The 22,791-nt window shown below is 36.3% G+C and overlaps 1 protein-coding gene across 15 annotated transcripts in view; it reads left to right on the plus strand.

Annotated features, from left to right (window-relative positions):
* The window catches only part of ppfia4 (PTPRF interacting protein alpha 4), a 97,676-nt gene that overhangs the window by 37,865 nt on the left and 37,020 nt on the right, over positions 1-22,791 (plus strand). For all 15 annotated transcript variants that reach the window (XM_079857092.1, XM_079857097.1, XM_079857095.1 and 12 more), the window contains exon 2: positions 22,087-22,188. In XM_079857092.1, the coding sequence (XP_079713218.1) occupies positions 22,087-22,188 (102 nt within the window). The remainder of the gene's footprint in view (positions 1-22,086; positions 22,189-22,791) is intronic.

Genomic DNA, 22,791 nt, shown 5'->3' on the forward strand with positions numbered 1-22,791 from the left:
AAATGTGCTTATTTGCTACAAATGCTATTTTTCCCATCAATTTTTAGAAGTGCACAAGCACAGGGGTTGTCAAACGGCCCGGGTCACTATTAATAATTAAAATAATATAAATAATATTAAATAATATAAATGTTGTCTTTATAATAATATGCTAACTCGCATAGTAAAAGTGCATCTTAAAACATAAAGATGGCTATGTATGAAAGAAGTTCTTCGACAGGGGATCATCATTAGTGGGTCCTTCACATCAAACAGATTTGGAAAACAAATGGGAAACAATTGTAAAGGCCACAAATTGCAGTCACACATTGGACTAAACGTCACATAACTCTAATTTTCATGTTTTTAGGGAGAGTGTGTAATTGAAATTCAGCTGCTCTTCATCAAGCTCTTACTGAAGAACATCTGTTTTAGAGCATCATGGGAAATGCAGTCAGAGAAGCGGCCCCGCTCCAGGTCAGCACTTACACCTCCTAGTCACAAGGGGGCTCAGTCTCATTACAAATGATGGAGCAGGCCTCCAACAGTGGCTTGTAGGGGGAGGCGAGACCTGAGGGGATATTTTAATTTTTCATGTCGGAACTTTCACTTCACTGTTTTTCAAAGTGAGGTCATCATGATATTCTCATCTCACCCATTGCCTTTGAGTGTCCAATGACAGCAATCTGTTTTACTGATGCATTACTGTGTGTGCCAGACCCCTCCAGTTTCAGTCTGGCCTCCAGCCCGAACGCACTATTGTTATTTCTCATTAGAAAACTTGCTGCTTAAAAAACTCTGCTGAGAATCTGTGGTTAAGATGGCTTATTCAAGCTCAATTATTCCTTCAGTGACTTTCTAGAGCTCCCCATAAGAAGTGAAGGATAGAGCTGCTCATTTAGCTTGGTGTGTTCATTGTGTCGTGTTTAATAGTGACCGTAGCGCTGCTCTCCTGTAATCTCTTCTCCTCAGAACCAGATTCTTACTTGGCATAGATATGTTACTGTTTCCTTGACAACTGCATTTAAGTGCAGTGTGTTTGAACCGACTGAACAAGTGGATATGAGATTGGTAATTAGTTCTCGGTTGAAGATTAAAGACTTCCAGACAGGGAACAAGAACATTCAGCATGTGTGAAAACATGAAGTCATAAAGAGCAAATATATTTCTCAGAGGTCGCTCTTTCATAACACCACTTGAGCGATGATAGTGTAGCGCTATTTGTGAAGTTTTACCAATACTCAAAAATGTATTTTTTTAATTTTTTTTTTTTTTTGAAAACATCACTCCTAACTTTCTAGTTGATAAATTAGCAGACATGCTATTTATGTTTTATATAAGTCTCACTCAGTTTTTTTCCTAAAATATTTGAGGAGACATGAATGAAATGGTTTTTAACAGTATGTGTATTTTGATTATTGCATATTTAATTGGATATGCTAATTTCCTTATTTTTACATTTATCTTTGCCGTTTAAGTGCTAGTCCTCACTTAAAGTTAGTCTTTAAAAACTAACAACAAATATATATAATTTAATCGTGCTTTTAATTTTTTATACTGTACAGGCCTAAATTCACTTAAAGCGGTTAAAACAATTTATTTATTTAAAAAAAAATAGACAAAAAAAAGTAAATATTTTATGCGACGTTCGTCTGTATAGGACAACTTAGTTTGAATGAAGGAGCAGACACTTGATCGCCTAAATTAAAAAATAATAATAATCAATGTTATCGATAAAGATACGCGGATGGGGTATTATTTCATCCGCAACCGCACTCATCATCCGCACCGTTTTTTTAATCCAAATTTCAAAGCCGCACCCGCCCGTGTGATTGTTTTGCGGTGACGGTCTATGGAAGATGGAATGCTCTGCTGATGCGAGCCGCGAGAAAGCCCTTGTCTGTTCTAGAAAGGATGCAGCAAAGATATTTAATGCTAATGTATGAGGCATAGGCCTACGCTGAGTTTCATTCATTTACGATGAGATGCGCTCTAGTTCACAATGCAATGCAAGTGAACGCGGCACACCAGCGCCGGTTATTATATTGTCTGCTATATCTGCTTTTTATTTATTAAATACATGCAATTGGTTGATGAAACATTTATTAAAATTAAGATACAATTTGTACAAAGCGAAATTCGTTTTAAAGAAAGGCTTTTAACAATAAAATGCAATTGAACGTGGCGCGTTGGCGCCTCAATGTCACGGTTATTATATTGTCTGCTATATCTGCTTTTTATTTATTAAATACATGCAATTGGTTGATGAAACATTTATTAAAATTAAGACACAATTTGTACAAAACGAAATTCACTTTATAGAAAGGCTTTCTACAAAGAAAAACTTAATGAAGTGGTAAAAATCATGTCTGACGATTTACAAAACAAAACTTGCGTTGGTACTTGGCAAAGAATCAAATACAGTTTGAAATGACGTAGACCATTAATGACACAGACTGTTAACAATTGTTTTTAATTAGTATTTAAATATTCTCTATGATAAAAAATGTTTGTAAAAAATATTTTAATAACACAGTTTTGGCGGTTATAGAGATCTAATGACGGTGTTCAACTATAACCGTCGGTCTCACGATTATATACTAACCGTCACACCCCTACCTACATATAATGTAGTTTGCATAGCTCAGATAACTTGGTTTTGGGAGAATTAGATTAGAAATATTTGACTTCATAAGGAAATCTCTGCTCTTTTTGACATAATGTAATATTTCTGGTTATGTTTCTCAGAGAATTGTTCACATTTTTTACACAATCAATTGTGGGAAAGCCTGTGTTTATATTCAGTGGCTTTGATATTCAAGTGTGGCATTTATACATTAGGTGCAAATGTGCTTCTGTTGATCAGAGGTGGTTCTTTATTTGTGGTCTGAGAGCTTAATAATTCAGAGATTGATCTTAGCTGGTACAAGGATTGCTCTTTTCTTGATCTGGATCTTCACCTTTTACTGCATCTGTTGCAGTTGTGCTGGGATACCCCTGTCTTCACCGGAATTACGTTGGCTTTTTTCCATTGATCTGGTTCTAAGTGCTTGTTCTTGTACCGCCATGATTCGAGTCTTTGTGCTTTCTTTTAGTCCTGCATTTATGTCCTCCAGTACTCTCCAGTCAGTAGCCCCGTTTACATGTAGCATTGTATTCCGATTATAACCAGGTGCAAGTCCAATCAGAATAAAAATGCTCCATGTCAACACCTCAATCGGAATAAAAATGCTCAAACCGATTGAAATTTCAGTCGGATTGAAGGGGGTGGAATAAACCTTTTCATGAACCGATCAAACGAAAGATTACACCATGTAAACGAGCTGATCCGATTACTTTGAGCATACGTCTTTCTGCGCATGCCTGGTTTTGCGCCAGATAATTCTGTCAGCTAACATAATGCCTTCTGTTTGTGATCCGATGTGGATTCTGATCACCGTATAAGGTAGGAATATTTATACCCGATGCAAAAAAACTATGCACGCTAACCATTACCATAGTAAACATGGAAAATATGTACGCTTGAAGAAATCAGACAAATCATAATCCTGTTTTTATTTTATTTTTCAGTAGCCTATGTCTCGGACTATCCTCTTTTTCTCTGACTGAAAATATAACTGTATCCTTCTGGGAGAGAGTGCTAAAGCTCCTCAGGTCATATTTTTGGTGGTATATTTGTAGAAATGAACATTCTTTCTAAATGTGATGTAAATGCGTCCTGTTACTAGGCTACCAAATAAACAGAAACAGACGCGAATAAGTTTTGTGTCCTCTTTCTTTTGTAAACGTTCACAAACGTCATAAACGGTAAACCACTTTATTTCTGTGACTAATGTGCAATTTTGACACAAATTAATTCATTATTATAAATGTATCGATTTTTATTGTAAACCTGTGGTAAAACATCTATTCTTGGGTTTTAAATATTCAATTAAACAACAAAAATGCCAGCAAACAGTCGCTCTTGTTTTGCGATCGATCAGGCTGTTTCCAGTGATTTCTTTCTGATCAGTTTTCTGATAAAACTTCCTTTTTTTCTTCTTTTTTTTTTTTTTTTTACAATAATGATGGCCTATATTTAATTATATGCTATAATGACTGTGATATGAGTATGAGAATGAAAAACTGATGCAAATAGGCTACAAAACAAGACAATAATTAACAAAGAACAATAGCCTACACAATACAATAAAATGCCACGTTTATGGCTCGCACTGGCCCGACAGTGGAAACGCGTCTGATGCCTACAACTAAACGCGACAATTAAGTGACGCACCATCTTGACAGGATTGAAAACGTGGAAATAATGAGCTTCCAGATCCGTCAGACAAGCTGTGTGCGCATGTCAGAAAATGACTTCGATTGAAAGCGTCAGCACATGTAAACACCAGATCGGTTTAGATAACATCCCATGTAAACAGTCAACCGGAATCCGTCAATCAGAACGATCTCAATCAGAATAGCAAAAAAGTGTGCATGTAAACGGGGCTACTGTCAACCGCCTGTAATACCCAGTGCTTGTGTTGTCCCATTGGGTGTTTTGTCTTGCCTTTACACTTCCTGTTCTTCTTCCTCCTTATCTAGTGTCTTCCACAGCACGTCTCTTAGCCTAATCATGTCTCCCACGGTGTCACTCTTCTTCCTCTCACTAACCAAACACACTGTTCCCAGATCAGTTTAGCTTTTCAGCACGAGTCTCGACAAAAGGATTTTCTGTTTTCCCTTAAACATCCAGACTGTCCCTATTCATTTTAAAATGCAAACCACCACACAAATTGTGAAATCCCAGTAGCTCTATGTCTGTTGGGTGAAATCTTGTGGTTTGAGAGATGACGATGAGAAAAAAAACAAAAAACAAGAAAAAGTAGAAATGACAAACACACACACACACAAATAGAGATGAAGGATGTGTGTTTTGCAGAGCGAGCTCTGCTTCAATATACATTCACATCTTCTCTGTGCCTTGAGACATGGTTTGGTTTCTTGAAAACTTTTCTTGGTAAGGCTTTTGGGAGAACCAGTCACTTTTACTCAAAAAAGCCTTTGAGCTGTGTGTTGTGAGCTGAACAGTGGCTGTATGTCTAACCCAGAAACAGAAGAATATGATGCTAATCCCTTTCCCTTTATAGCAGCCTCTGTTTTTGTTTTGCGTCAAGTTGCATTGCTATTGGCTTATATTTCAGTGCAAGTGTAATTCTTGCTATAGACCTTGCCCCTAATATCATCACTATGAGGTTTTTATGAAAGCGATTTAGTGTTAATTGACTTGGCTTAGGGCTTGATTTGTCTCAGACCCATATATCACACCCTTGAATACATATAGTAAATTCTTGGACCGCTTAATGTGCTTAACACCTTCTGAATGTTAGGGTGCACATTTTCTTTTCCCTTTATGTCCTATTATGTAGGACAGTGGAGATTTGGCCAGGAAAACAGAGGGAGCGAGAGGGGGAATGGCTTCAGGACGTGACCCAGGTCAGATTTTGAGTGTTATCACTCTTTCGTTCCACAGACTATTATTGTGGTGATATCCATTTCAGATTTGCCTGCCCCTAAATATCACATAAAAACAAAACAAACAGCAGTTTCCATTTATACTGTAAAAACTGCCCTTTTTTGCTGCTTTGGCTTTTATTTGGTCATTGTCTTACATCCAAAGCAAGGTCAAATATTTGAAAAAATATTTAAATAAATAAATAACGCTGTGATGTCATATAAAATATGATTTCCAGTGCACACAGATAATTTATTTGTGAAAATACTATAATATGATTACAGAATCAAGTTTATATCTGAAGTATAAACCTTTTTTATTTTACAGATTTGTTTCTTTCAATTATAATTTTTATGTCATGTTGAATTTTACTATCTTGCCACATTATTTACTATCTTTAAATAAATTATTGTGATATCACATATCGACTATATCTGTCGACTACCCTGCTCCCTGATATCGGCATCAGCAAAAAAATAAAGAAAAAATAAATAGACAGACAGACAGACAGACAGACAGACTGTGGCTGTCAATAGAATAAGATTATTATGGTTATTATCTGGATATCTGATCTTATGAGAGCTGATTAAAATCAAAAGATCAAATTATCTGAAGTTAATATTTATATCTTAAAAACCATTTAGTAAAAGTGATGTTTCATTTGAAAAACCCTGATTAGACCAGCGGAATATTGTGGTTATTATATGAAGCCCTAAAAACACTGTCAGGTTAAGATGAACAGCTCTCAGCTAAACACCAATGCCTCAATTGCTAGTCACATGTCTTGTTTCTTTGGCTCATCTGCTCTTATTTAACAAATGTAAAAAGCTGACAAAGATGTTTGTCAACCTGCAAACAATCGGCCCGGGTATAGTAGCTCTTCCGTGTGAATGTTTTGATGAAGCCATTATGAGGTTTGGATGTCCATGACAGGTGGGCTGATGTCCACCATAAGTCTCCATAGCCCCTTAGACACAGAGATTCCGGAAAATACACTGATAATGTGTCCTGGGATTTGTCCCGGGATCGTTTGATTTTGGTTCATTCACACTTCCAGTGATTTTCTGAAATCTGTGCATGCGTTCTCACACATCCAATAAAGATCCCGTAAAGACACGTGACTTCAGGATGTGACGTGTAAAGTCTTAAGTTTGCTTATGATCTGCGATTTCTCTCTTGAGAAACTACGCTCGTGCATTTTTTTTCTGATTCAATCATAAACTAGCGTATCGTGTACCGTTCCACTGGCAAACGATGTCAGCTTCAGCGCCATCACTATGACACACCCCCTACGGCATTGGTCCTGCTTTTTGTTCACACAGGCCGTGTTCTAGGACTGATCCCGCTAATGTTACCAGGTCCCCATCCCGGAATCAATTCCGGGATCAATCTTGGGACGTGTATGCGTTCACACAGAAGGCACTCCAGCAATTTTATGGCAATTTTCTGGGATCAACGCTCTGTGTGAAAGGGGCTCACGTAACCTCACATGCGATGCCTGTAAACGCTCTATTCAAACTATCTGTTTGTGTCCCTCCCATCCTCATTCTGTTGCCTCTCCCATTTCCTTTTCTGTTTTGCACTGTGTAGCATCCTTTTTTCTTGCTACACTCTCTCTCCTACACCCCCCACCTCCCCCCATGTCTCTCTCTCAGTCTCTCTCTTTCGTTTTCATGTGGGTCTCTGTCCGGAGAGTTGTGTTGCACCGCTGTCTGCTGAGCAGAGCCGGCATCGAAGACTTTAATTTATTCTCTAGCTTACTGTCATCCATCAGGGATTTAGAGACAGAGGGAGACTTGTGTTCTCTCTCTCTGTCTCTCTCTCTCTTCTTCCACCCTCCCTTTCACTCCTCGCTGCGGGGGGGCTCGCAGATCCAAACCAGGTTCTGATATGATTCTTGCGAGATGAACCTCACCTCTCCGAAGATCCAACTAAACAATGGGATCTACTTTAGCACATACATGTATCAGGTAGGTGAAGGGCTGTGACCCGTCCTGCCATTGGCTGGCTGTTTAAACATGTACATCTGCGTCAGCTGTCCAAGGTGTTTCTTGTTAGAGCCTTTGCCTACGTGGGAATTCTTGCGCAGAGTCATTCTGTAAGTAAATCGCAGAAGGGAACACAGACTAAGTGGCTGTTTGACTTGCTTACATTGCAGGTTTGACGGTGCATTAATTAACTCAAAGCAGGGAAGCAGGCCACTCTCAGTGGCGTATTTAAACTTTAGTGTGTGTATGGAAGAGTATATACGTGTGTTGCTTATTTCAAGGGTTTTGTGTCGAGGTATGTGTTATGTTTGTATTGTTTCCCAGTAAAGATCATTGTTAAATGATATACATTTTTATGAGAAGTTAATAAGACTTGTATTCCAAGTTTTCGTTTTTTTATAACCATTTGGCAAATAGTTGTTTTAAGCATAAACCTAACTAAATTATTTAAGATTAGATTTATGCTTGTAAGAGACAAACTCAAGATTTATGTTCTTGTCTTAATATGTTATGCACTTTTCCTTTTGAATTATTTAATTTTGTTTTAAGGATGCTTAGATGTTTTACTAGAAAAAAAGAAATGAATACTGAGTTGGGAAATGTTGCAAATATATTTTTTTTTCATATGTTAAGTAATATTTAAAATATATGATTATTTATTATATTATTATTTTATGTATTATTTCTTTTTATACATTTAACAATTTTTTTTAATAAAAACTATTTCTATTTTATTCTTATTTCTTTATTTATCTTATTATATTATATTATATTATATTAGATTAGATTAGATTAGATTAGATAGATTATATATATATATATATATATATATATATATATATATATACAGGTTTTTTATTTTTTGATATTTGTTTTTTTGTTCACAGTGCTTTATCTTAGGAATTTATTGGGAATTATCACAGTGCTTATCTTGGGAAAGTGCCCTTTTGGGTGTCTGTACACAGTGGTCCACAAAGCTGTCCCCATCACAGTGGCAGATCCACATTTATGCCCAGTACAGTGGCATCTTTCAGTGTCCCGCACGTGTGTTATCGCTAATTAAAGACAAGCTGTTGTCTTTGGTGCTGTGCTGCTGAATGATAACTGCCTGTATGTGTCTGTAGATTGTATGCATAGACTAATTGCAGTGTTTGCAAGACATTTTGCAGTTGGTCTTTTCATTCTGTAGCCTCCCTTACACTGCACTGGTAATGCATCACTTGCCTTACTCAGCTGAAAACAAGATATACACTGATGAGTGTCATGACAACAATGGATGCAAAATTTCATTTACATGAAGCAAAAACTTTGAACTTGAAGGTAGCTTAAACTTGTTGGCCGATACACTGTTCTTGGACTTACACTGACATGTATATTTGTAGAAAAAACACACATAATTATTTTATGCATTATTTTAGATTAACTGAAATTGTCCAATAATAGGGGGGTTAGAGACATTGGAATTTGCACCCTTAATTGTATCTTTAACTTTAAATTAAGAATAAAAAAAAGTAAATGTTTTGCTTATAACTTGCTTTCATTATGCTATGGCTCTAATGGGCTAAGCCACAAATGTAATTTATGTCTAGCGATGCCCTGTGTGGTATAATGCTTGTATATAATGTGCAACTATATTCATAATAGCTTGAGTAAATCTCCATGCTACATATTTCTCTTCACAAAAACAGTGTCCTGTTCCAAGATGCATTCTCAAGCACTGACTGCAGTGAACTTCTTGAGCTTTTGAGCTTTTTCTGTCGCCTGGATCCCCAGAGAGAGTGAGAGAGATATTTGGTGGGACTCCAAGCCAGGTTTCTTGAGACATTTTGTTGTTTGATAATGAGGAATACATGAGTGAAGCTATTTTGGGTTGAGGCACCACAGAGAACAAGAGAAAGAGCGATAGAGGAGGTGAGCTGATGTGAAAGTTGTTGTAGATGACTAACTTTGGTTCTGTCAGGAGGTGCCGACCGACACTGTCTTTTGTGTTCTCTTGTAAATCTGATGATGGATATTCTCTCTATCTCACCAAAGGCACTTTTGAGCTTGTCAAAATCAGACCGTCTGTGATGCATGAAAGAACGAAACTCTGGAAGAGCTGATGGTGTGGATGTGACGGTTCCCTTGGTCATGTTATGTCACATCACCTAAAAGATTCACTTTCAGTATTGAGGCTCAGTTCAACTCTTGTTATATCCTTACCCAAAATCCTGTCAGGCTGGCTAGCTGTATATGTCCTTTGAAATGTGTCGTATTTATGTTCCTGCCGAATGCGAGTCTGCTTCCTCTCGTTCTCGGTGAGCCTGATGACTGTGCTGGACGTTACTGGAGTTCACCGATGAAAACAACATCTGTCCGCACCTTCACAGCATCTGCCTCCACTAGAGTGTGACTGACAGATTCGGTCTGATGAGAGATGTGTCCCTCTGTCTGTTTGTGAACTCTCTGCTTTTCTCTCTCTATTTGTTTATCTGTCTCACTGTTTAGCTTACTTGCTACATCCAAATTCATTCAACCTGTTTACACGCGATTAACCCTAAAACCCATACCTCGGGTCTTTAATGACACGGGACGTCATTCACTACCCTCCTCCTCATCGACCTTCTTAGTATTCCTCAATCAATTAATTATAAACAATATAACAAGAAAAAAATATTAAAGAATGCTTGTTTTCCCATTATCTTTTAGTAAAAATTGTATAGGGTCACTAACAACCTGAGGTGTGTAATAGAATAGTATATTTTCCTGCTCAACAATAATTGAATCTTTGATGACTGAATAAGTGCAACTCACCTTTATTCCACAAGGTGGCAATGTCTGAGACACAATGACAAAGTGACGTTTCACTCATAGTTACTGCAGGCAGAAAACAATGGCTCAGCGATTTTAATCTTCTGTAATTCTTACTCTAATATCAGGAGAGTTTTATATTATTGTGACAGGAAGCGATTTATCTGTGTTAGATATAGATACGGGTCGCTAAAGACCCGAATATGTAATAATGATTTGCGAAAAATTTAGGCATTTAGGGTTAAGTCTTACGCAAGTGATACGCAAAAATTCTTTACTGAAACCAGAATTTCTGGACACACTGGGATAAATTGGGGGTTATACTGTGTATATATATTTCTGAAAGAAGTTGTTTATGCTCACCAAGACTGAATTTATTGATCAAAAAATTTTTTATTATATTATAATTTAAAATAACTGTTTTCTGTTGTAATATATTTAAAAATGTAATTAATTCCTGTTATGCAAAGCTAAATTTACAGTATCATTACTCCAGTCTTCAGTGTCACATGATCTTTCAGAAATCATTCCAATATGCCGATTTGATGCTCAAGAAACATTTCTTGAAATAACAGTTGTGCTGCTTAATTTTTTGTGTGCTAATCGTGATATATTTTTTTCATGATTCTTTTTAATGCATTTATTTGGAATTAAAAGTGTAAATATTTTTACTGTCACCTTTGATCAATTTAATGCATCCTTGCTCAATAAAATTATTAATTATTATTTTTGTTTTTACTGACCCCAACCCTTTGAATGGTTGTGTAATTGTACTAATTTTTGTCAATTGGTGTGATTACAAAGCATATTTCCAAATAGAAATTTTAAAATACTGCTGTTAAAATAAATGTATATGGGAAAAAAGATTAGTTATGCATGTATTGATGAATGAAATTTGTCAGAACTTTAGTTGTTTTACAGTATATTTGGTCTCTTTTCTGTGTGATTTTTCTGTTCTTATCTTCTCGGTTTCTGTCAGTAATCTTTGCTTTGGGCTGTAGGATCAGAACCGGTCCCACTGAGCCGTGTCCCCTGTCTGTGATACACTTCAGTAAATGTGTATTCTGGCATTTTGTCAACTCAGCTTTTGTTGCCTTTGCACCTAATTAAATTTGTGTACGACTGATTCATACTTTTGGTCCTGTGCCAAAACCTTTTTTCAGTTATCGGGTGGCTGCCTCTTCTGACATTTTATAATCTCTAAGGCCCTGTTTACACCCGGTATTAAGATGTGTTTTGATCGATCGGATCATAAGTAGACGAGGCAGAAACATCCCCGTTTACACCTGGTGTTTTAATCCGTCTCTTTTGTCCACTTTCAACCACTTCTGTCCTGATTTCCTTGAGGGGATGGTCAATGGGTAGGTAAATGTAGATGTTTTTCAGATCTTTCGAACTAATGGACAAAATAAGCTTGCACAATTTACATATGAACATCTAACTGTATACTATCCTTATTTGTAGTATGGGGCTGTCGAATGCTTGATTCTGATTGGTTGAAGAACGTGTGCAATTATTTTTCAGGAGATGCACAGCTAAAGTAGTTCCAGGCAGGTCTGTATTAGAGTTCCATAATCATATCACTTCAAATGTTTTCAGTTATTTCAAAGGTCTTTACAGTAAACAACAGCAAAAGAACCAAAACCCAAGCAAATATATATAACAAGTAATATGATAAAAATGACAAACAACTTCCATTATTTAACTATTTTACACAAAATTAAGCTTTATTATCTATGGAAAAGTCAGCATTGGTGACTTTATCAATAAAACAGTTTCGCAACTAAAAAGCTACAGGACATTTTTCAGAATGGAAGAAGAAAAGTTTCTGTACTTGAAGCAATTTCGCTGTTAGTAGAGACGCTGCTGCTGGATACTGCTGAGAGAATTCACATACGCTATATCTCTCTCTCTCTTTCATAACTGCATAGTCTGCATATCAGTGGCTCAAGCCTCTGTTACTACCTCTAAAATGACGTTTTGGAATTAGCAACGGAGGCTTAGGTGATGTTTCATCAATTGTTCCTTACTAACCAGCTACACTGTTAGAAAAAAAGAATCAATAGCAGAAAAAAACTAATAATGTCCTGGCAGAAAATTGCCCGTACTTTTCCGTTAAGTTTACGGACATTTAAAACAACACAATGCAATGCATAATTCAAAATACAGGTAAAACATCTAATTACTTCATATTAACATGGTACAGAGTGATATGAGACACATCACACTATAGCGCTGATGTGTAGGAAAAAGTTGCTTGGGACAACAGTAATTTATACAAATTTACTGCAGAATCAGAATCAAGTATTCATGAGAGCCCTGTTATAATTGATTTTTTTAAACTGTCTCTGTAAACAAGCCCAGTTGTATATGTTAGGGAGAAGTGTATAATGGCAAAGGGTGGTCTGTGGTTTCTAACACACACAAAGTTCAGGGGTGCATCGCTTTCTGCCGCATTGGCAGAGGTGATGACAACGGATGTGTTCGAGCCATCGTTACCATGGTACTGATATCACACCTCAGAGGGAAGTGGAGGTGCTGGAAACACTAATCTGTATTTACTTATGCATCCTGTATGCTGATCAACTGAGTCTCTTTAATATGTATTGAAGAAGATCAGGGGTGTTATGGAAAAATCTGATTCTAGATTCTCTGTGTTATCCGATACTTCATCCATAAATCTGCATTTAGATGTGAGACTGGAGGCCCATTTGAAATGATAAATTAAATGGTCTACAAACACAGTGAATATTATGGTGTAATGGTCCATACACATGCTTCAGACATTAGTAACCGTTGTACTAGTGCAGTCGTTTGCAACTTGTCTTTAACCCTCTTTTATTCTTTGCAATTTGCAAAAGGTAAAAAAAAGTAATTATTACCATTCCAGTTGACTAGCGTTACTCCCCACATGTAGATGCGCTTGCGCGTTCCATCTGACTACCTGTTTTGATCCTGTCAGTAACGTGCTTGTCTCAGGGATTAAGACACGTGGGTGTAAGGGCAGAAATAAGTTTGAATACTTGTGAATGCGATACTGACGTTGTATCGAGAGGATCGATCCTCGCATAAAAACAAATGACCAAATCTTTTAACTAGTAATTTCATTACTTGTTTTTTGTGAAAACGAATGTGCAAAATAAACTTTCGAGTTGGGATAGAGTTTTGACAGAGAAAGAAACATCACCAAACACACTATATGAAAGGCACAGTTAGATGTGACATTTATTATAATGAGTTTATGTGAATGTTGTTATAAATTCACTTAAATAAAAAGCATTTTTTTAAAGTTCTGTAATTGTTAATTATAAATAAAAACAATTTGATATTTTTAAAATTTTCATGTTAAAAATTATATCTTTCAATTATACTGTAATCTTGAATGGGGGGGGGGCATCTGTATTAGTATTGGTGTGTCTTACACATATTTATTATAAATTATTATATATGCGGTTAGTATAAAATCGTGATTTAAGTGGAAACAGACTGCATTTTGACTAATAAACTATTTAATTTGTGGAAGAACTGTTTATTGTGATCTAATGTTTATTATTAATATATACAGTTATGTATTTTATTATATTGCTATTGCTGCCACTTTTTAAAAGCAATAAGCCACACGAGACAATGCATTGCAGGGATTTTATCACATCTTTGCTTCATGTCACGCCAATGTGCCCATGGTAAAATCACTGTAACACATGACCTTGAGTGACTTATTGATTTATTCTGTCCTTCAGTGACATTTTGTAGTTTTTCTGCAGCATCGGGTTTGATTTTACTCCGTATTGTCACCCATGGTGACACCCCTGTGGCCAGTGATTTATAACTTTTCTGTGACCCTGACCTGGAATGAAGTCTTTGTGGAGGCTATCATTAGCCCACATTTGACCAATCAAGGAGGAAATTTACATTTTCCATACATATTTTGCATGTTTTAATTTAACTACTGCATTGATGAGTGATTGGTATAATTTTCACATGGGTTTGTCAGTGAACCCATCTGTGCTGCTAGCAGTTGATTGATAAAACAGCATTAACTGCTTTGCCTTTACTCTCACTGTTCTGTCCTCATTATTCACATTTCATATTTGCGCTGTCATAACTGAGCCGGCATAAGTTTACTTCCATGTGTCATGTCAGAGAGTGAGCAAATTGATAGAAACTGTTAATTTTTACAGTTTAGTTTGATTTTTATGAAGTCTGAGAATACAATCTCTTTGTGAAATGACTGATAAAGGGAGTGGTGAATCTGCAGGATGTTGGTTTCTGAGTGAAAATGAATTATTTGTGGAGTGCCTTGATTAATCCGAATGTTTTGGGACTCTTTAAATGCCAACTTAAAAGTCTAGCCCCTCGCCTCTGCTACGCCTGTTCCAGTGCCCACAGGCATCCTGTCAGCGTTTAGGCCACTGCTGTCCAAACCTCACATGCCTGTCTCTGCACTCTGCCCAACTGATTCCAGCCCTGGAGCGCATGGCCCTAATCTGTCCTGATCCCACAGGAGATGCCGTGTTTTAGAGGAACCAATCCATTAGCAGCTAATTAAGCACCAGGTTCTGCATACTTTCCAACAATTCCCTCTTTGCATTGGGCCAAGGGAAAGATGAGCCAAAAAAGAGCAGCTGTGGTATGAAATAAACCAATATCAGTCCTTAATAACCCATCAACACCAAGCCAAGAGATTCAATCTGCTTTTTGTACTCTGACATGCCCACTGATGGACCGTCATGGTGTATAGATGTATAAAGCAATGTTTATTCGCAATATAGTCACAATTTTAATAAAAGTAAGCTAAATTTAATCTTCCAATGACTTTAATGTTATTGATGATTCATTAAATTCATAATTGTTTCTTGTATTGCAACTTGCATTTATGGTGTTGTTTCAATAGTGCCTTTGGTGTTTTAGCAAAATGGTGTTTTAGTTCATAAATTTTATTAATTTCAATGAATCAGTTTAGTGAATTGATTCATTTTCAGTGGTTCACTTGTCTATAAAAGCTTTTTTTGGCTGTATCGTCCTATTCAAGCACACTTTGCTAACAAGGTCTACATTGAAAAGATAGACCATGTGGTTTCTGTGCTATTACAGTAAGATTGATCATATTTCACATGCTTTCCAACATGTAAAGAAGCTAATGAAAGCAGATGCCCACTAAGCAAAATGAAGATGGATTACTAGTATGAGCTGACTGTCTGTACATTGTGCCAGAGAGCCATCTCACAGATAGCTTGAGGTGATTAATTAAAGCTAATAGCGTTCTTTCCTAGATTTCTTCCATCCTATCTCCAGACGTATTCACTTATTCAATTAGAAAACTGTTAGATGTTAGATTTATTTTTTTAATGAAAAGAAATCATGTTGATTTCTAAGTTGTCACATCTTACTTGCTAGAAGTTTCCGTGCGCCACACGGAACATTTATCAACTCGGCTCAAAACACACCGCAGCGTGAGCTTAGAAAGAATACATTTACTCGCTGACCATCTTGAACATGCAGCGCTGTGAGGTCCAGTGAAAAATAGTGTTCCAGTTTGGTGTTGTCCTATACAAACAACAAATCAAATGCCTCGTGATGCAAACTAGTTAAAAGTCAGATGAAACAGCGTTGACATTATCACCAACACTGATATGGAAAACAGGAGAAACATTGAGCCACAATGATACAGTTTCTAAGATTTCTAAGACGTAACATTTAATATTAATTTGTGAAATGTTTACCTGTTTGGCAAGTGTTTGTCATGTTCTGATAATAAAACCACAATTAACTGTCTGGTTTTCACTCAAGAGCAAAAATCTGCCTTTAAACTTGAAAGAAATAAAGATTTGACATTTAACGTGATAATTAAAGGTATCAATTTTATTGTGATAATTTTTTGGGCCTTTAATGGGCCATATCGCCCAACCCTACTAACATTTATTTAGTGTAATATAAATATGTGATGTGGGTTGGGATGGTCTTAAATCGCAAGTCCAGTTTGACATTTAATATTCTTTATATATATTTTGGGGTTTTTTTTCTATTGAGTTCATTTACACGCATTTACATTTGCATCAAACACTGGTTAGGGTTAAACCATCATCATATTCTTTAATTGGAGAAAGGTCACTAATGATGTACGAAAACCCAATGGACATTTTGTTTGTTGCCCATTACCCTGATTTAGTTTATTTATCAGCATTATGTCTGGTTATTAAATATGCACATATATGAAATGCATTTTTGGTTAAATCATTTCCCTGTAAAAAATTTGTTTTATTTATAATGAGCTGATTTTTGCTAGTGATTATCTTTTTGTTGTACGTGTAAAAGCATTCATTGAGCCGAAAGGCTTGACTGAGCGGTCTCAGTCAACAACAGAGAGCGGCTAAAGACCAGAACAGATGTTTGCTCTTAGTTGTGTGGCCTTTCTTCAATACTGGATTTTCAACATGTTTCTTTATTCAGAACCCATTTCATGTGTAAGACATTGAACATTGTTATGGATTTGGGTAGACTAAGAGAAATCGGCTTACTGTAAGCTTGTCTGGTAGAGGTGGGGAAAAAGTTTAAAGCTGTTTGTGGCATTTCTGAATGAGCGTCTGTGGAGCATTTATGAAAAACTGAAGTACTTCGTTTTTAATGTCGTTATTATATTTTGTGTTTCAAGCCTTTAGGGTCATTCTGTGTCATCTCAACCAGAGGTCCCCGGTTAAAATCTTTGATTTTGTTAATATTTTTTTCTGTACAAATACAAACATAAAAAGTGATGAAAGCCAAAAATGTCACAGATGTATATTTACAGACTAATCCACTATTTTGTAGAGGGAGGTCAAAATGACAATTTTCACCTGAGATTTGGAGCCAAATTAGAGGGGGGGGGGAAATGACTTTGAAAAGATGGCAGCATCATTATTTAAAGCTGTTGACTTTAGCAAGCTTTGCTGCATTATATGCCAACAGTGGCAGTTCAAAAATGGCAACAAGCAAGTTTGCAAGCCTGTAACTCAAGAAGTACAGTATTAAAGATACTGTATCTTGAGTATTAAATCAACAATACTGTTAAATCTGTTGTATACTATGGAAACCATTTGTAGCATATTGAATAGCCTCTATAATGTGTGTGTGAGTGTTGTCTATTGGTGCTTGTAGTAATGCGGGCTGCAGAATGACTTAATCCTGTGCTCAAAAACGCTGCTGTATTTGGCAACATTCCTTCCTTTCCTTAATCCCAAGGCTTTTACCAACCAAACACAGAGAAATCCCTGGAGCTGTCTGAGCTCAACACTGCTCACCTGCCGAGAACCGTCTCACAAGGTCACAATGCTGGCCGACATGTTGTGGATTTTTCTCTCTTTTATCGGTACAGCAATATTTGGCATTTTAGAAACCCCTTAGTGAGTTTAGATGCCATGTAAAACATTGTCTTGATTTGAAAGAGTATTTTTGCCATATAAGGATGGTGGTTTATAGCCATCAAAAATAACAGAAACATATAGGTTGTTAAGTTTGTATCTAGTACTTTAAGAGCTAATAGGCATTAAAAGTGTTCACATGAGACAAAAAGATGGTTAAAAAAAGCACTCACACCTCATATGTTATCACCTCATGAAAACACACAACTATAAGTACTGTTTTTACACGATAAAGGTCCATAAAATGACCTGTAACAGCAGTGTTCCTTTCCTGTGGTGCCATTTCTTTCTTTCTTTCTAGGAAAATGGTAATTATGTCAGCCTTATAATTTCCTCTGCTGATAAAATGGTAAAAAGATTTTCATATAGTATTCACCTGAAGAGTTTTAGAAGTTCTGTGCTTATGACTGGGATATCAGAGCTGTTGCAAGTGTTTAACACCAGTAGGGCTTAAAGTGTATGAATGCCAATTAGGCTGCATATATACAGTATGCACAGTGCATAGTATACTGGTACCATATCTGTTATCAGCCAATATTGGGTATTTCATTATGCATGCTCATTTCCCCTATTTTTAGGGGAAAGCTCTAAGAATTAGGGGAAATGCAATCCTTAGCAAATTAATATATATATATATATATATATATATATATATATATATATATATATATATATATATATATATATATATATATATATATATATATATATACTTTTAAATTCAATCATTGCAGGTAAAACTAATGATAACATTTTTTGAGACAAAATGCAGATTTTTAATATTGACCATTTTTTGATATAAAGATATCACTCATTTACACAGTGTGAAAGTTTCTGGATTAATTGGAGAATCAGATACGAGTGTTTATAACCAGATATCATATCTAACGTATTGTTACCACATTTGAAAGTACCCTATGTCAAATGCTAAATCTGTAAAAAAAAAATGCACATTGCAGTTTGAAATATTTTTGTAAAGACTCATTTATTGCATTAATAGTTGTTGGGTTGACTTCAAGAGCTGAAAAGTTTTAAAGCAACCACTTTTTAAGCAGAACCACAAGCTCTAGATGAGAAAGTAAGTCGACTACTAACTGGGGGGATTTCAGTTTTTCACGCTCACAAGTCACAATACAAAAATAATCCAGGGTTTCAAATGCAAAACCTCAGCACAGAAAATCCTCTTGTGTTACTTCTATAGTTTGGGAGATGCAATTTACCTTTGAATTGAGCACTGAAACAGCGATCTCTGATGACAAACCCCAAATGCTTGGTTTCAATTCCTTTTTTGTTTACTCTCAAGCATTTATCGAGGAGCCGTGACCTATTGAAATAGAATTGCTTTATTTTATACAATGTGTTTTTTAGTTTCTTTTTTTTTCACTCATGCCCTGCTATATCAGAGAAATGCTCGATTTTTTTTTCAGAGGCTGTTGCAGTGATTGAAAGAGGCGGGAAGATCCAACATCTGTTTGTGGATTTGAACGTGCTTCCTGCCTATTCCTTCACTCCTGTGAAAAAAATCAAATGAACGCACTGACCCATTTTCCTTTTTCTCTTCCCCCTCCCAGTCCTTTCTGCCCCTATATTTCAGTCAGGCAGCATTATTCAAAAAGCAGAAAAACAGCGCACCAACACAATGTGTGGCCTTGAAAGTATTCATTAAGCATGGCAATCATAGCTGACCCAATAGCCTGAATACTGTGTGTTAAACTCATTTGCTGCTTCTGAAATCGCTTACTATACTGTAGGTACTACATTTGGTTTGAAACTTACTTTGCGACCGTTAAAATAGTATGTTGTATATAGTATGAATGTGTGTAGTATGAATGAAATTCGGACGTACTACATTCACTATGTTGTCATTGTCACGTGACATACGGCGGCAGTTGCGTCGCTTCACTTGCAGTTTGTCCATTCACAAATCCTCTCCTGTGGCCTCATTGGCTAGTCAAGTGTCCATTTAATGCGCACTTCAGAATTTCGCCGGAAGAAGTAGGTCGTCTCGGTACTTTTCGTCTACTGTTTTATAAATACAATGAAATCAGCTCACATACTGTGTTTCACCTACTATATTATATGGAAGTATGCATTTTTGAATGCAGCGATTGTCAGTGTGGTCAACTCAACATTAGCAGGAATCAAGAGTCATTAAGACTTGTTCCATAGTCATTAAGACATGTTCCATTTGGAACATGTGACGGTCAATTAAAGTGATAGTTCATCCAAAAAATGAAAGTCTTGTCTTCATTTACTCACCCTCATGTTGTTCATTACTTTCTTTATTATGTGGAACACCATAAAAGGTATTTTAATAAATGTTTAAACCGTTTTTGTCCACAAATTGAAAGTCAATGTCCAAATTGACACCACCATTGGCTTTTAGTGAATGTGCAAAAAACAATCTTCAAAATATCTTCTTTCATGTTCCACAGAAGAAAGAAAGACATAGACATACAGTAGGTCCTCTCCACCAGTAAGCTGGCGTGTGGTGGGCGTTCTGGCGCAATATGGCTGCCGTCGCATCATCCAGGTGGATGCTGCACATTGGTGGTGATTGAGGAGATTCCCCCCTTATATGTAAAGCGATTTGAGTACCCAGAAAAGCAGTATATATATATAAATGTAAACAATGTCAGAATTTTCATTTTTGGGTGAACTATCCTTTAAGAAAGCTTTTTTGATCACATGATCCTGGGTGGTGCAATTTTGTGATTTATTTTGATTTGATATTATTTTAAGACATAAGATTCAAACCCTTCCGCACACACGCTAGGATTGTTATTGCTCCGCCACAGCAAAAGAATTTCATATACCCCTGTTGCCGCTCAGCAAGGATGACAGTTTCTCCTGTCCATTTCACCATCTGTGGAAAATCCATGTGACCGTTTCTTTCAGCCCCCTAGTATTTTGTGCGCTTGAATTAAAGAGCGTATGAATGCGTGCATGCCGAAACAGGAGGGGGTATTGACATGCTTCAACAGTGCCCTGAACGTTTCCCAAAAGACCACGAGTAACAGCTGGGTTAACTGGGCCTAGTGCCAGAGGCCCGGCCAGGGCACTTCGCAGAACAGAGCAATTGAGCCATGCAAGACTGCAGCCCTGATGCCGACGGGACTGAGAGGCAGAGCCCAAATCAGAATGTCGCTGCCTTCATGAAAAAATGCACAGTGTAAATGTTAGTGGAATGTAATGGATAATGTGGCTGATGTCCTGTTATAGATCCATCTCATCCTTGAGATACAAGGATTTTGTTTTTGTTTAATGGACGTTCTGTTATATTAACTAATCATGAAACACAATATTTCTCTTGCCCTTTTGAAATAAAATAATTTGATGTACTACGTAGGCCAACGATGAAAGTGCATTCACAGCAAATTGGTGTGAAAATCTTGAACCTATTCCAATAACTGTGGGGAAATTTTTATTCAATATTCAATCACGCAGATTCCAATTGAAGTGACTGGATTTTGTCCACGGAATTTTGCAGGGCAACGGTAAATATGACTGCACTATGCAGAAATGGTTATGTCATAACCATGAGCCCACATTTACTCATAGCAATTTAGTACTCACAACCCTCATGATAAACTGACAGTAGATCCAGTTATGCCTGTAAGAAGAGAGCAACGGTCATTTACATACTGTATATTGAAAAGGTCTTAAAGCTATAGTTGCAAAAACTAAACCCTTTACAATTATAATGTTCGTCTTGCAAGTGAACATTACATTTGTTTATTTGTTGCAAAAATAACCGCAAGTTCACCTAAAAAAAAACATATTTTTAGACGGATATTTTTGGTACATCACCAACTTTGATTAATATTAATAAATGGAATTAAAGAGGATAAAATAAACAAAGAAATTAATAAAAAATGAATAAAATAAAATAAATATATAAAAAAAAATATATATAAAAACTTAGAAAACATCTCTAAAAGTAACAAACTGATCTTTTCTTGTTCCTTAAAATGTGACTGGTGTTTTGGCATTTGTGCTGACTGAATGTCTGAACTGAACTCACACCACAAAAAATAAGTGATGTTCATCTGTGTGGTCCTGTGTTCAAAATGTGTGGCCCTGGTCAATAAAAGGCCAGTAATTGTGGGAACAGGACTTGAAGCTTCACTAACTCTGGAGCTCTATGGGCTATGAGCATTCATGAGCATTCATTCTCATAGCCTCATGAGGAGACTGTAAAAATAGATCAGTAAATAACATACAGGATGAAATCTGACTATTTGAACTATTTGTGACAATTGGTTATTATCATTTCCTGAGCAGATATGTATAGCCCTGGAAGAATAGTTATGGAAAAAAATAAGAAATGTCAAACCACAGCGTTGTCTATTAGTTTGGTGTAACAGTAGCATATTGGTGTGAATTATTTATATTGAATGAAATAATTAATTTCCCTCCTTTCTCTCTCTCCTGACAGGAGTTTGCTACCCTGACCAAGGAGCTGAATTTGTGTCGAGAGCAGCTTCTAGAAAAAGAGGAGGAGATATCAGAGCTTAAAGCAGAGAGGAATAATACCAGGGTAAGTGTGTGTGTGTGTGTGTGTGTGTGTGTGTGTGTGCGTGTGCGCATTAAGGTGACCAGACATCCCAATATATTCGGGATAGTACAGGCCTGTGTTTTGTCCTAGTATTTTATTTTATTTATTACTTTTATTCAACAAGGATACATTAAATAATCAAAAGTGGCAGTAAAGACATTAAAAATGTTACAAAAGATTTATATTTCAAATATGAAAAGTTCTTTTAAAACTTCAAACTTCAAATAATCCTGAAAAAACTGTATTATGAATTTCCACAATAAATATGCAGCATAACAGTTTTAAACTGATAATAATAAGAAATGTTTCTTGAGCACCAAATCAGCATATTAAAAAGATTTCTTTTGAATCATGTGACACTAAAGACTGGAATAATGATGCTGAAAATTCAGCTTTGCCATCACCGGAACAAATTACATTGTAAAATATATTAAAATGGATATATTGTAAATTCTTATACTATTTCAGAGTATATCTGTTTTTACCCTATTTTGGACAAATAAATGCAGCCCTGGTGAGCATAAGAGACTTAAAAAAAACATACTGAGCTTAAACTGTTGAATGGTAAAATCACTCATTTTTAAT

The sequence above is a fragment of the Squalius cephalus genome, assembly GCF_949319135.1.
Source record: "Squalius cephalus genome assembly, chromosome: 22".
Taxonomy (NCBI): Eukaryota; Metazoa; Chordata; class Actinopteri; order Cypriniformes; family Leuciscidae; genus Squalius; species Squalius cephalus.